The 14451-nt window shown below is 43.6% G+C and overlaps 1 protein-coding gene across 1 annotated transcript in view; it reads left to right on the forward strand.

Annotated features, from left to right (window-relative positions):
• Positions 1-319: 319 nt before the first annotated feature.
• Positions 320-14451, forward strand: part of LOC311234580 (uncharacterized protein) — a gene marked incomplete at both ends in the record, with an annotated part of 137223 nt that continues 123091 nt past the window's right edge. Inside the window, 3 exons of the mRNA XM_084321827.1 lie at positions 320-550; positions 5377-5561; positions 7005-7065. Coding sequence (XP_084177953.1) covers positions 320-550; positions 5377-5561; positions 7005-7065 — 477 coding nt within the window. The remainder of the gene's footprint in view (positions 551-5376; positions 5562-7004; positions 7066-14451) is intronic.

A 14451-nucleotide genomic window follows, 5' to 3' on the forward strand; every position in this document is an offset into this window, starting at 1 on the left:
ATGTCTCGGGTGGCCGGTCGATAGACAATGTGTACGGAAGTAAAGCGTGTCTCCCCTCCTTCATCCTGCTGCACGCCGTGATGTAAACCCGCTGTGCTGCTGACAGGGGATCCATCTCACAGTCCATATCTACAGTAAGAAGGTCTCAGATATATCTCACTGTATCATCATTGATTGATTGATTGATTGATTGATTGATTGATTGATTGATTGATTGATTGAGCACATCATCATTACTGCAGCTACAACAAGACAATAAGGATACAGACTGGCTAGTATTTTGCGTTTTGCGACGACAACTGCTTGGATCATAGAGAAGATGGAGAGAGAAACCAGTACTGCCGCCGACAGAGCCGAACCGGCTTCTTCCCTGGAGCAGCTGGAGGCGAAAACCGGGACCGGGACCGGGACCGGGACCGGGATGATCATCATCACGACGCAACAACAACAACAACAACAACAGCACCGACCCGGCACCGCGGGGGACGCTGCCAGCTGTGGTTCCGGTACCGTGGACGTGGCCCGGGCGAGGTGGACTCTCCTGAGAGAGGTACTGTGTTAGTCCTGCAGAGAGAAGATCTTATAGCAGCATAATAATAACACATGCTTTCCCAATGAAATAATGTCCATAAACGTTATAACTTATATAGCTGTTTATGCAAAATATTATAAAGCAGCTGCCGTCAATTATGCAACCCTTTCACTGACACACGACAGAAGGTTAACCCTTTTACGACCGTCGGTTGTGTGATAGTAAAAGGGTTAACCTTCTGTCGTGTGACAGTGAAAGGCTGTCGTGTCGTGTGGCAGTGTGTGTCGTCGCGGTGGAAAGGGTTAACCGTTTTTGCAGTGCGGCGGTGAAAGGGTTAAGAGTCAAGACGCTGCTGTGTTATGCATGATGCGTATTAATGTCAACACACAGTCATGATGAGATGCAGTGATTTTCTTGTCGTATAACGTTATAGCCCCAGCAGCACCCTCCCTCACTCCTAATGATCACTTAATAACCTGATGAAAACATTATCATCTATATATAATTTATTGATTTTCTTTTATACTGGAACATGTGTATCAATTTCCATATGCATCCATAACTACACTTATTAATGAATGCCTAAGGAATTCATGCAATACAATGCCAGAGGAAAGACTATACGGAATACGAGGTGTATAGCCTCGGAGCCAAGAAGCTGTTCTCGCCAGCCCATGAGCCCAGTGTGTCTGGGATAATTATATCTCCATGTATGGAGAACAACTCGACTGCCTGAGCTACAGCTGCTGCGGCAGTAGTCTCCTCTGAGAACGATATGCATAGCTGCTCCAGTCAGAATGAAACCTGGACACACAGCAGGCACAGGCACGAGGGAAGTCCAATAGGAAGCTTAACTTATGGTCTCTTCTTGGTCATCATGATTGTTTAGATAATGATTAACCCTTTCACTACAACACTACAGAAGGTTAACCTTTCACTACCACACTACAGAAGGTTAACCTTTCACTACCACACTACAGAAGGTTAACCTTTCACTACCACACTACAGAAGGTTAACCCTTTCACTGCCACACTACAGAAGGTTAACCTTTCACTACCACACTACAGAAGGTTAACCTTTCACTACCACACTACAGAAGGTTAACCTTTCACTACCACACTACAGAAGGTTAACCTTTCACTACCACACTACAGAAGGTTAACCCTTTCACTACCACACTACAGAAGGTTAACCTTTCACTACCACACTACAGAAGGTTAACCTTTCACTACCACACTACAGAAGGTTAACCTTTCACTACCACACTACAGAAGGTTAACCTTTCACTACCACACTACAGAAGGTTAACCTTTCACTACCACACTACAGAAGGTTAACCCTTTCACTACCACACTACAGAAGGTTAACCTTTCACTACCACACTACCTTGATGCATTGAAAATGAGGGACCCTGATGTAAACAAGACGAACGTCTTTTTCTGGTCTGCATCCCATTAACAATTGTGTGTATTGAGCCGTACTGTATTTGACCTATTCAGCAATCTGTTAATAAAAATGTCAATCAATCAATCAATCACACTAGTGAAAGGGTTAACCTTCTGTAGCATGGTTGTGAAAGTGTTAACCCTTTGCCGTGTGACAGTGAAAGGGTTAACCTTGTGTATTGTCGCAGTGAAGGGGTTAACCCTTTGTTAGTGTGACAGTGAAAAGGGTTAATGATTACAAATAATTGTAAGTCAAGTATGCAGGGGGCATGCTAGAGAGACTGGCTGCCCCCATAACCGTAAAGTCACACTGATCTCTGCCAACGACGAAAGGGCCTACCTGGAAGAGGTAGAGAACCTGTCACAGTGGTGTCAGGAGAACTGCCTCTCCCTGAACGTCAGCAAAACAAAAGAGATGATTGTGGACTTCAGGAGGTCGGGGGTCAAGGACTACAGCCCCCTCAGCATCGACGGGGCACCAGTTGAGAGAGTGAACAGTTTCAAGTACCTCGGAGCCCACATATCCGAGGACTTGACATGGACCACACACATTGACAGTGTTGTGAAGAAGGCACGACAACGCCTCTACTTCCTCAGGCGCCTAAGGAAGTTCCAAGTCAGTCAGAAGATCCTTAGGAACTTCTACTCATGTACAATAGAGAGCATCCTGACCGGCAACATCACCTCCTGGTTTGGGAATAGCACTGCACAAGACCGTAGCAGACTACAAAGAGTGACACGTTCAGCCGAACGCACAATTAGAGGGGGGCTTCCCACCCTCCAGAACATTTACAACAAGCGGTGCAAGGGGAAGGCTAAGAGAATTATTAAGGACTCGAGCCACCCGAACAACTGCCTCTTTGAACTGCTGCCGTCAGGCAAGCGATACCGGAGTCTTATGGCGAGCACAGAAAGACTCAGAAGGAGCTTCTATCCCCAGGCCATCAGGCTGCTAAACGAACAATAATCGCTAAACGAACAATAATCACTATGCAACAACCATCAAATGCACACAGCACACACACCCACACGCACACACACACTCACTCAAACAAACAACACACTGCAGCACCCACTCTCCACACTTTAGATCACACAAACACACTTACACTTTATATTTATTGATAAAGGATTTGCACTACAACTCGTACACCTACTGTGAATTGTACCTAAACTGCACCTCGTCCATTTATGCCTTGCACTATATAGTATTGTATATTAGTACACTGCACAGTATTGTATATTGTATGGTAACTACGTCTACGAACATTGTACATATGTCTAAACTGAACACTGTGACCTCTTTTTTTTTCTTCTAATTTTTACTATGTTTTTATTTCATACTTATCTTGTCATGCACAGTCTCTGGAGCGCAACAGTAAGAAGCATTTTGTACAAAAGTATTCTGTACTTCTGTATGACAACTATTAAAGAAACTTGAAACTTGAAACATGTTTGATTCCCTGTGTCCCAGCCTAAATGTTCATCCATGTGGAAGTGTCATTGAGCAAGGCATGTTAACTTACACCCATCCCTATACCAACACACCAGGGGTGTTTTTTTTAAATGGCTGACCCTGTGCTCAGACCCATAGATATATATAGACCACTAGATAGCTTGCCCGCGCTGCCGGCCAATGGAGAGCGACGTCACTGAACCGCCGCCATCTTGGGAGGGTCAGCCTTGAGTGAGAGTGACAAACGGTTTGGTTTATTACAAGTAGGGATGCTCGATATTGGCTTTTTTACCGATACCGATATTCCGATATTGTCCAACTCTTAATTTCCGATACCGATATCAACCGATATCAACCGATACCGATATATGCAGGGTTCCCCCGTCCAAAAAACGGAATAATTTCAGGTAACTAATAATTTCACTGGATATATATATAACAAATATTGTTATTTTTTTTTTAACCGATACCGATATCTTCCGATATCACATTTTCCTGCCGATATCGGCCGATAATATCGGACATCCCTAATTACAAGCATTATTAACGTGGCTATGATTCAAGTGGTTTGTAAAAAAAAACATCTTACATTTTTTTTTATAAGTATGCAGTATCATAACTACATCTTTGATGTTTATAGCAAACCAACCCGTTTGTAAATCCGTCAATATTTCAGCGAGTTATGAGTATTTTTGTCTGTGCAGCTCACTCACTCTCACTCAAGGCTGACCCTCCCAAGATGGCGGCGGTTCAGTGACGCTGGTGACTCCGCCTTAAGCTATCTAGTGTTCTATATATATCTATGCTCAGACCCCTCTGGTGAAATGGCTACTGTACATGTACTGTGTGTCCCAGAAGGGAATTGTGAGAGGACGATTCCCTATAAGCGGATCAATAAAGTAGCACAACGAAACAAATGAGAATACCATAGCAACCTCTTTACCTATGCAATGCATTCAACTACACTCCAGTGTTGGGGACAACACCTCCTGTCGGTCCACAGGTGTCTTGTGGCTCTCTAGTGATCACAGAGACGTGTCGGGATCAGTTACAGAGGCTCACAAGGACAATGTGCTGCTCCTCCCAGAGAAGAAAGCCTCCAGGAGAGCAGGGCTCTGGTTTCTCTGTGGGTGTGATCTGGTGTATCCTGGAGGGGGGGGGGGGGGGGCGGATACAGCAGCTACCGCCGAAGTGCCCCTGAGCAATGCACTCAGTGGCCAACAGTGGAATGAATGAATGAAAACTTTATTTATATAATTTTTGGTAGATTTTTATTTGTTTGTACTACCGGGCAGTCCGGTAGAGGGAGAGAGAGAGGAAGAACGGGAGACAGAGCGGGGGGAAGACATTCGGCAAAGGACGCCGGCTCCGGGAATCGAACCCGGGTCGGCCGCTTCGCGACACAGCGCGTTACATGGGTCGCCACTTGGGTGCCCTGAAAACTTTATTAACAGATTGCAGAATGGGTACAATACAGTACGGCTCAATACACACAATTGTTAAGGGGATGCCGACCAGAGAAAGACTTTCGTCTTGTTTACATCAGGGTCCCCCATTTTCAATTCATAGTGACATTTATGACATACACGACATACATGACATCATGACATTTATGGCATAGGGACATACATATACATGACATACAGGTATATAGTACTGGAATATTGTGGTTGCCCTCGGCAGTTCCCAGGTGTGTATGTGTGTGTGTGTGCGTGTGTGTGTGTACTACTAGTTAAATAAGAATGTGTCCTTAGTCTACTAGTCTGGTTAAATAAGAATGTGTTCTTAGGCTGCGGTTACACTAATGGCCAGTTTTCGTTAGTCACCTTGCTTTCTCTCCATCTCCTCTCTCTCTCTCTCTCTCTCTCTCTCTCTCTCTCTCTCTCTCTCTCTCTCTCTCTCTCTCTCTCTCTCTCTCTCTCTCTCTCTCTCTCTCTCTCAGGTGTTGCGTCAAAAGCAGATGAGTGGTGTGGAGGTGAAGCAGGTGTCTGTTCGCAGGTTTGCCACGTTTGACCTTTTCACCAGGTCATGTCCTGTGACCCCTGACCCTAATAATGACCCCTCGGAGGAACGGCATTGGGTGGAGTATAGGAGTGTCTCCTTCCCTCAGTATAGTGCCTTTCTCAGGTAGGAACACACGCGCACACACACACACACACACACACACACACACACACACACACACACACACACACACACACACACACACACACACACACACACACTAAGGCTGAGCCCGAACGTTCAAACGTTCGAACGTTCGTTCGTTACGCTGACATTCGGACTTTAATTAATGGGTTCGAACGTTCGGTGAAAAAAAAATAAAGGATGCGCACGGGGTTGAGGTGATGTGAATGCGAGGCGCTCGGCTCAACCAGTATGGTCTGCCGGGCTGCAGCGGGATACTATTTCTCAACCAGAGCTCTATTTTGATTGACAGGCGATTCTGCCAATTACGTCACACCGCTTGCACCCGCCTCTGCTGTTACCACCAATCGGCAAGCCTCAACAGACTTACCGTAGTCTACCTCGGAACGGTGGTAGGGCGGACGGGCGGCAGGCGTGTTGGGAGCCCGGCCGTTCCGAGGTAGACGGTGGACGGGTCTGTTGAACCGAGGCGTGCGCCTCTCCTCCCGGCTCCCCTCCCCGTCGACCAAGAGTGAATACCTGTTATTGAACGTGTAACACTAACTATATAACGTGAATGCCACAAAACTAATGCATTTGTTTATCTAGCCCCTTACGTGACTGCAAGGGCTATTGTTTATCATACTTTGATTCAGTAGCTTGTTTATTTTCTTCTGAGTGCTTTGTTTAATTACATGTTTACATGAACAGCCACCACTGTAAACAACATGTTTTTCACCAATAGACTATGCAATGCCGCCCTCTGTAGGATCTATAATAATACAATACAAAAAAAAATTATTATTAAAAAAATAAAAAAATAAAATTTATAAAAAATAAAATTTATTAAAAAATTTAAAAAAACGAACGTTCGAACGTTCGATTCCCGCTCCTCCTGGGCAGCGTGTCGATGTGTCCTTGAGCAAGACAATTAACCCCTAATTGCTCCCGATGAGCAGGTTGGCACCTTGCATGGTTGCCTCCGCCGTCGGTGTGTGAATGTGTGAGTGAATGGGTCAAATGTGAGGAACAAATTGTAAAGCGCTTTGGATAAAAGCTGCTATATAAAAAAGCAGCCATTTACCATTACCATAACCAGCTGTGTCCATTTTTAGAGTGATTAAGTTGCCGACTGGAGCGAGCGTTTTTTGTGAATGAAACTGGTGACAAGAACTGCAATTATTTTGGGAAGTAGTTATTCTACAGCCTACTCAGATTACATCATCATAGCACATTAGTTATTTTGTGTTCCATTTCTCCTTGGGCCTTCAATCCAATGTTGGGTCCCTGGTATAATCTGAAATATTGGTTGATAACGCACACACACACACACACACACACACACACACACACACACACACACACACACACACACACACACACACACACACACACACACACACACATGGTTGTGTGTGAACCTCTCTCTCCTGTGTCTTGTAGAGACAACCTGGGCCCCCTCAGAGTGGACGAGGTACTCAAGAGCTTTGACAACACCGGCAACGTCTGTGAGTACAGTACACACACACACACACACGTTACTTACAGATCACATGCATTTCAGCAGAGATGGAACTACAGTATATCCTGATGTCCCTGCAGTCCTACGGTTATAGCCAAGGCCTCTGAAATGTATGCTCTTGTCCAGTTTGTCTCCAGCACGGCTGGTTCCATAGTACGGTGGCATGAGCAGCCTTCTCTCAGGGAGAAGCTCTGTGAGGTCATCTCACACTGTGTCCAGGTTGAAGGTTTGTTTGATGGTTTGATGATGTGGGTGGTTCCATTCCTTCTGCTGGAGTGAGATTGTCTTTGTCAAACACCTTGTCCAACTCTAGGAGGCATGACTTTGACTATACTGATTGTTATTAACTCTAGGAGGCATGACTTTGACTATACAGTTTGTTATTAACTCTTGGAGACATGACTTTGACTATACTGATTGTTATTAACTCTAGGAGGCATGACTTTGACTATACAGATTGTTATTAACTCTAGGAGGCATGGCTTTGACTATACAGATTGTTATTAACTCTAGGAGGCATGGCTTTGACTATACAGAGTGTTATTAACTCTAGGAGGCATGACTTTGACTATACAGATTGTTATTAACTCTAGGAGGCATGGCTTTGACTATACAGAGTGTTATTAACTCTAGGAGACATGTCTTTGACTATACAGATTGTTATTAACTCTAGGAGACATGTCTTTGACTATACAGAGTGTTATTAACTCCAGGAGGCATGACTTTGACTATACAGATTGTTATTGACTCTAGGAGACATGACTTTGACTATACAGATTGTTATTAACTCTAGAATACATGACTTTGACTATACAGATTGTTATTAACTCCAGGAGACATGACTTTGACTATACAGATTGTTATTAACTCTAGGAGGCATGACTTTGACTATACAGATTGTTATTAACTCTAGGAGGCATGACTTTGACTAACGATAAGGATTCTTCATTGATAGTGATGCTACTGACCAGTAGCTTGCTGGGATTATGCCAATGAGAGGAGATGGTAGACATAGATTGCTGAGACACTGCGACCAATAGCTCACAGGAACAGCTTTTTATTTAGGATTAGCAAAAAGAGTCTGATATAGGAAGAGGTCTCCTGTCATTATAAATCACTGGCTAGTAGCTATGCAGATTGGAACCACTGTGACCAGCAGCTCACAGGACAGGACGCCCATGGCAGGGTTAGGAAGTATGAAAAGAGTACTAACTATAAACTATAAAGAGTAATACAGAGTACTAACTTTAGGGCTGACCCCTATTAGTCGATTAGTCGACTAATCAGTCGAAAGGAGCCGTAGTCGACTGCCAACCTCTTAGTCGAATACAAATAATAATAATAATAATAATAAAAAAAAAAAAAAAAAAAAAAAATCATTCTTTCCAAAAGAAAAGAGGCCTAGAAGCATGGCTAACGCTAATGGCACGCATACCAGAGGCTAACTGCCTACGAAAACAGGTACAGAGGCACTGAAAGAGGATTTCACCCATCTAATGAACACACTAGACCAGCGGTTCTCAACAGGGGTTCCGCGGCCTGTGTGCCGCGGAGAGCTGCCAGGGGTGCCGCGAGATGCCTGGGAATGTTTCTTTAAAAATATAGAATGACAACAGTCTTATTTTGAAAATCCTATAGCGGGTCTCATTTCTGCCCACGCGCAGCTCCAGCTATAATAACTAGGCTCCGACAGCTAGCAACGTTCAGGTCATTATGATACTCTTATTTTGAAAATCCGTGGTGTCGTGACTCATATCCGCTCTACAGCACACAGCCAATAAGGATGCATCTCCACACAGCAGGCTGAGCAGTGAGCAGTAGCGTCTGGATCTGGAACGCGGACATTGAAACAGAGCAAGGATAGTGTTTTCGCGACCCAAAACAAATCCCTGCTGTTTTATTCCGCAACGGGTCAAATGCATATAACATGCTTTGCAATCCTTGCCATTCCTTTATGACCACGTCGTGTTTAAGACCGGAATTAATGTCCCGTTAGCATAAGCTAACAACAAGCTAAAGCCCTGTTCAGAGCGACAGAGAACAGCAGAGTGGGGAGCGACTGGGAAGGAGGACTGGGAAGGAGGGGGGGGGGGGGGGGGGGGCATTCTCCCTCTGTGTGTGTGCGTTTGAAAAGATATGATGAAGTCAGACGACTATATTATATTGATAGTAAATGTACTGAGGGTGGACAGACAGATGATGTTGATATTTAAACATAAAAAATACAATACATAATAAATGTATCCATGATCATCATGCAACATAAAACAATTGCAGGAACGGTTTGGGAGAGGAAGGTGTTTTAGGTTGCGTGTTCCAAAAAATTTACTTAAAGTTTAAAGCTCAATATATCAAAACGTGGCACTTTATAGTGAACAGGAGGTCTATTTGTATTAAAAACAAAAAGACAGGACCGGAAAAGTCTTTATCGTATGTAGGGGTGCCCTGGAATATTTTATTGGACACAGGGGTGCCTTGGCAGCAGAAATGTTGAGAACCCCTGCACTAGACTAGACAAATATCAAGATGTACCCATCAGTGGACCAATTGCATGCTTTTGCAGAGGACAAGAAGCCTTCAGTCGACTCCTTCAGACATTAAGCACCCCCACAGCCCAAATGGAATCATAAAAAAAAGGAAAAAAAATTATATATATATATAAATAAAAAGAATTTGGCGACTAATAGTCGACTAACGGCAAATTTTGGCCAATCATAGTCGACTATCCAAATCCTTAGTCAGGGACAGCCCTAACTAACTTTAAACTATAAAGAGTAATAACTATAAACTATAAAGAGTAATAACTATATTAGGGCTGACCCCTATTAATCGATTAGTCGACTAATCGGTCGAAAGGAGCCGTAGTCGACTGGCCAACCTCTTAGTCGAATATAATAAAAAAATTTAATAAAAATGTTTTTATTATCTTTTCATTTTTTTTCATTCTTTCCAAAAGAAAAGAGGCCTAGAAGCGTGGCTAACGCTAATGGCATGCATACCACAGGCTAACTGCCTACGAAAACAGGCACAGAGGCACTGAAAGAGGATTTCACCCATCTAATGAACACACTAGACTAGACAAATATCAAGATGTATCCATCAGTGGACCAATTGCATGCTTTTGCAGAGGACAAGAAGCCTTCAGTCGACTCCTTCAGTCATTAAGCACCCCCCACAGCCCAAATGGAATGATTAATTTTTTTTTTTTTATATAAATTATTATTATTATTATTTTTGACCAATAGTCGACTAACGGCAACTTTTGGCCAATCCTAGTCGACCATCCAAATCCTTAGTCGGGGACAGCCCTAAACTATATAGAAAGTATCTGTATAGATACAATGCTACTGTAGAGACTGGAGCTGCACGACCAGCCCATGGTTGAGTCTGAGAACCATGTTCGTAGAATGAGAGTGATGGCTATGAGATACTAGGACTAGAAGGATACTGGGACATAGGGTGAGCGTCTTGTTTTAAATTGTGACCATTGGTGAGGAAGGCTGTAGATAGAATGGAGAGCACCCGACCACCGTGGAAGGCGTGGCACCCTCCACCAGTAGTAGTGGATCAGTTCGGGGCGCCCGAGTGGCGCACCGCATACAGCACTACGGTGCCACACGGCCGACCCAGGTTCCACTCCCGGACCCGGTGATCTTTGCCGAATGTCTTCCCCGGTCTATCTCCCATTCCTCCTCTCTCTCTCTCTCTCTCTCTCTCTCTCTCTCTCTCTCTCTCTCTCTCTCTCTCTATATCCCATTCCTCTCTCTCTCTCTCTCTCTCTCTATATCCCATTCCTCTCTCTCTCTCTCTCTCTCTCTCTCTCTCTCTCTCTCTCTCTCTCTCTATCTCCCATTCCTCTCTCTCTCTCTCTCTCTATCTCTCTCTCTCTCTATCTCCCATTCCTCTCTCTCTCTCTCTCTCTCTCTCTCTCTCTCTCTCTCTCTCTCTCTCTCTCTCTCTCTCTCTCTCTCTCTCTCTACTAGCAAAAATCTACTAGCAAAAATCAATAAAAACCTAAAAAAATAACATAACTTTTCGGACAAGTAACATTTAGTAGTGGATCAGTTCATAGCTTGGAGTAGAGCGTTGTCTCAGCACGGGCTGAACTGGCTGTCTGGTGCCTCCAAGAGAAGGTCAGAGTCACATTACATTGCGTTCTGGTTGCACAATTTAGCATTGACTGAGCCGCTCGATCGCGTGTGGTTATGCGCAATGGCATCATTGGCATGTGGGATGAGAGACTTCTTCAGTATGTTTTATGGGGGCTTGGGGAACTCTATAGTGCCTTCCAGATGGAAGCTTGTCAAACTCACCATGAAGGGGATGCAAAGGATCAGACGATATCCGCTGAGCCCTGTCCTGTCCCTGTTCTGAAATACATATAACTCAGACAATTGTTTTTGTGTTTTCCCTCTAACTGTACTGGCCATGTTAACAATCATTGACACTTTGTTCTTATTCTTGGCTATAACCAAGTTCTGTGAGTTATGGCGACGCTCAGCATCAGACGCCGCTGCAGCCCTTGATCTCGCCTTGTGGTGAAAGTTTGGGAAGGAGGCGAGTAGGTGACCACACACCTGCTTATGAAGGTAAGCGGAAGGGGGTGTGGTCAGACGGATGTTGGGATGTAAAGGTACATGGTGGAATTTTTTATTCAGTGCACGTGCACGAAGTGAAGTACAGTGCAAGTATGATGCTGAGCGTCACCATAACTCATAGAACTTGGTTATAGCCATAACCTAACGTTATAACTAGGGATGCTCGATATTGGCTTTTTTACCGATACCGATATACCGATATTGTCCAACTCTTAATTTCCGATACCGATATCAACCGATATCGATATATGCAGGGTTTCCCCACCCAAAAAATGGAATAATTTCAGGTAATTAACATTACATATCTCTTGTTGTAATGCATTATGCATACTTTTGACAATAAATAAAATCAGAATTTGTTCTTACTTGCTTGCCTGGGTAAATAAAGGTTATATAAATGTAACGATATCGATATTTTCCGATATCACATTTTAATGCCGATATCGGCCGATAATATCGGACATCCCTAGTTATAACACTTTCAACAAGACTTTTGTACACCAGCTCTAGAATATCCCTACTTATATCCCTACAGCAAAACTATATAGAAGATACAAGCGTTGCATAGCCTTCTTGAAGATGTATACTGTGTTAGCTATAAATCTCATGGTATTATCCAGGAAAGTACCTAAATATAAAAAAAAAAATTCTACCACTTCTACAGACCCAGTTTATTGTATTACTGGGATGGCTACGATGCTAGTTGAAAGATGTGCTGATTGGAATAAAGAGCACAGTTGGACATTAGCCCACGTGAGGAGAGCAGTGTTGATGCTTATGGTGCGTTCACGTCAGGTGGGAAGAAGCGGAAGAACCAGCTTCCGACTGGGAAAAGCCATTCACGTCAGCCTCCTAGTGGTAATTCCTACTAGGTCATATGGGAGTTTTTTATATACCCCGATATCTCCCACTTCGCGTCCCGAAATGCGGAAGTATCAACCATCATGGCAGCAAGCTTGACGGCGATGTCGGCAATACAAGGTAAATACAAATCAAAATGATCATTTTGATCACATAATCAGAATAATACAATCATACTGCTGTACTCTTCATATGAAAAACGAGCTATACTTGCTGCTGTTCGTCTACAGTTGATTTTAAAGTAACTTGCTAACGACTTGTAGCAATAGGTTAGCAGTAGGCTAACAGTAGGCTAAGATCGCCATCTTGGATGTGGGCGTTTCCTCGAGTTCAACGCGTGAATGCTTCCTAGTTGTAGCAACGAGATGTCATCTGGTTCGTCCGCTTCTTCCCACCTGACGTGAACGCACCATTAGAACTGCTGATGACTGATTGAAAACACCTGGGTGATAATCATGTGAACCAGTGATTGATAGGCTAATGATAAAACAATTCTGTAATGGAGAAGTCATAGTGGGAATCGATATGACGAGTGTCGCTACTAGTGTACTACTAGCATGTACAATAATGCTGTACATACCGTATATACTGTATACAGTATATTTATTCTTACCATATACTATACAGTACAGTATGTATATTCACATGTCTGTACTTACCTGCACATAACTTTTACATATCTGTAGATACTATATCTCTGTCTATCTGTACATATCCCTTACCTACTCTTTCTAGTTACCCTGCTGGCCAGTATGATATATATATATTATATTAGTGCTGTCAATCGATACAAATATTTTATCTGATTAATGGCATGATTGTCCATAGTTAACTCGCGATTAATCGCAAATTAATCGCATTTTTATTTTATTTTTTATTTGTATCTACCTTAAGCGGATCTTTTTCATACTTTTTCATACGTTTTAATACTCTTATCAACATGAGAGTCAACAAATGCTTGCTTTATGCAGCCATTTAACACAAAAGGATGACCCTCATGCATTGCAAATTTGCATCAAATTCAAAACAGAGTGATGCACAAAATAACTTAAAAGAAAATAATTTAAAACAATGAATAAAGTGTGCATGAAATAATAGGGGAAAGAAAACGTTAGGAACTTGTTACATTCACCCACACAAGGGCTGAGGACTCACCCCCCCGCCCCCCTCTCTCTCTCACACACACACTCTCCCAGCTCTCTTTCACTCTTGCCCCTTCTTCATCTCTCTCACCCCCCCCCTCTCTCTCTATCTCTCACACACACACACACACACACACACACACACACACACACACACACACACACACACACACACACACACACACACACACACACACACACACACACTCTCTCTCTCTCTATCTCTTAGCTGTCCATCGTGTTCGATGATGACGCTTGCTCCAGGGAGGGGGGGGGAGGGGGGTTAGCGCCGCTGCCGCTGGTGCCACTTCTCGTGGGCGTTGAGTCCGATCCTTGAGCCGCACACCCGTCCACAGATGGCGCAAGGGAAGCCAGATACCTGGGGGATGCCAGCCGCCCGCTGGTGTCGTTGCGTGCGCCTCTCAGATCTTCGGTCTTGGTTCGTTTTTGGTGTATTTGGGAAACTGCAGTGCCAGAGTTTCAAGCTGCGTGATGTTTGCACACTTTAGGAGGTCCCTAGTGTAGTCCTTAAAGCGTCTCTTTTGGCCTCCAAAACACACACACACACACACACACACACACACACACACACACACACACACACACACACACACGCACACATACACACTTTGAGTCAGAAACAAACATAGTATCAATGAGAGTATCAATAATACACCTGAGTGAAGTCTAGTTAAAAAAAAAATATAATAAATATATATATATATATATATATTATTTTTTTCTAAAAAGTTAATCGTGAGTTAAAA

The sequence above is a fragment of the Notolepis coatsorum genome, assembly GCF_963971535.1.
Source record: "Notolepis coatsorum genome assembly, chromosome: 9".
NCBI classification, from domain to species: domain Eukaryota; kingdom Metazoa; phylum Chordata; class Actinopteri; order Aulopiformes; family Paralepididae; genus Notolepis; species Notolepis coatsorum.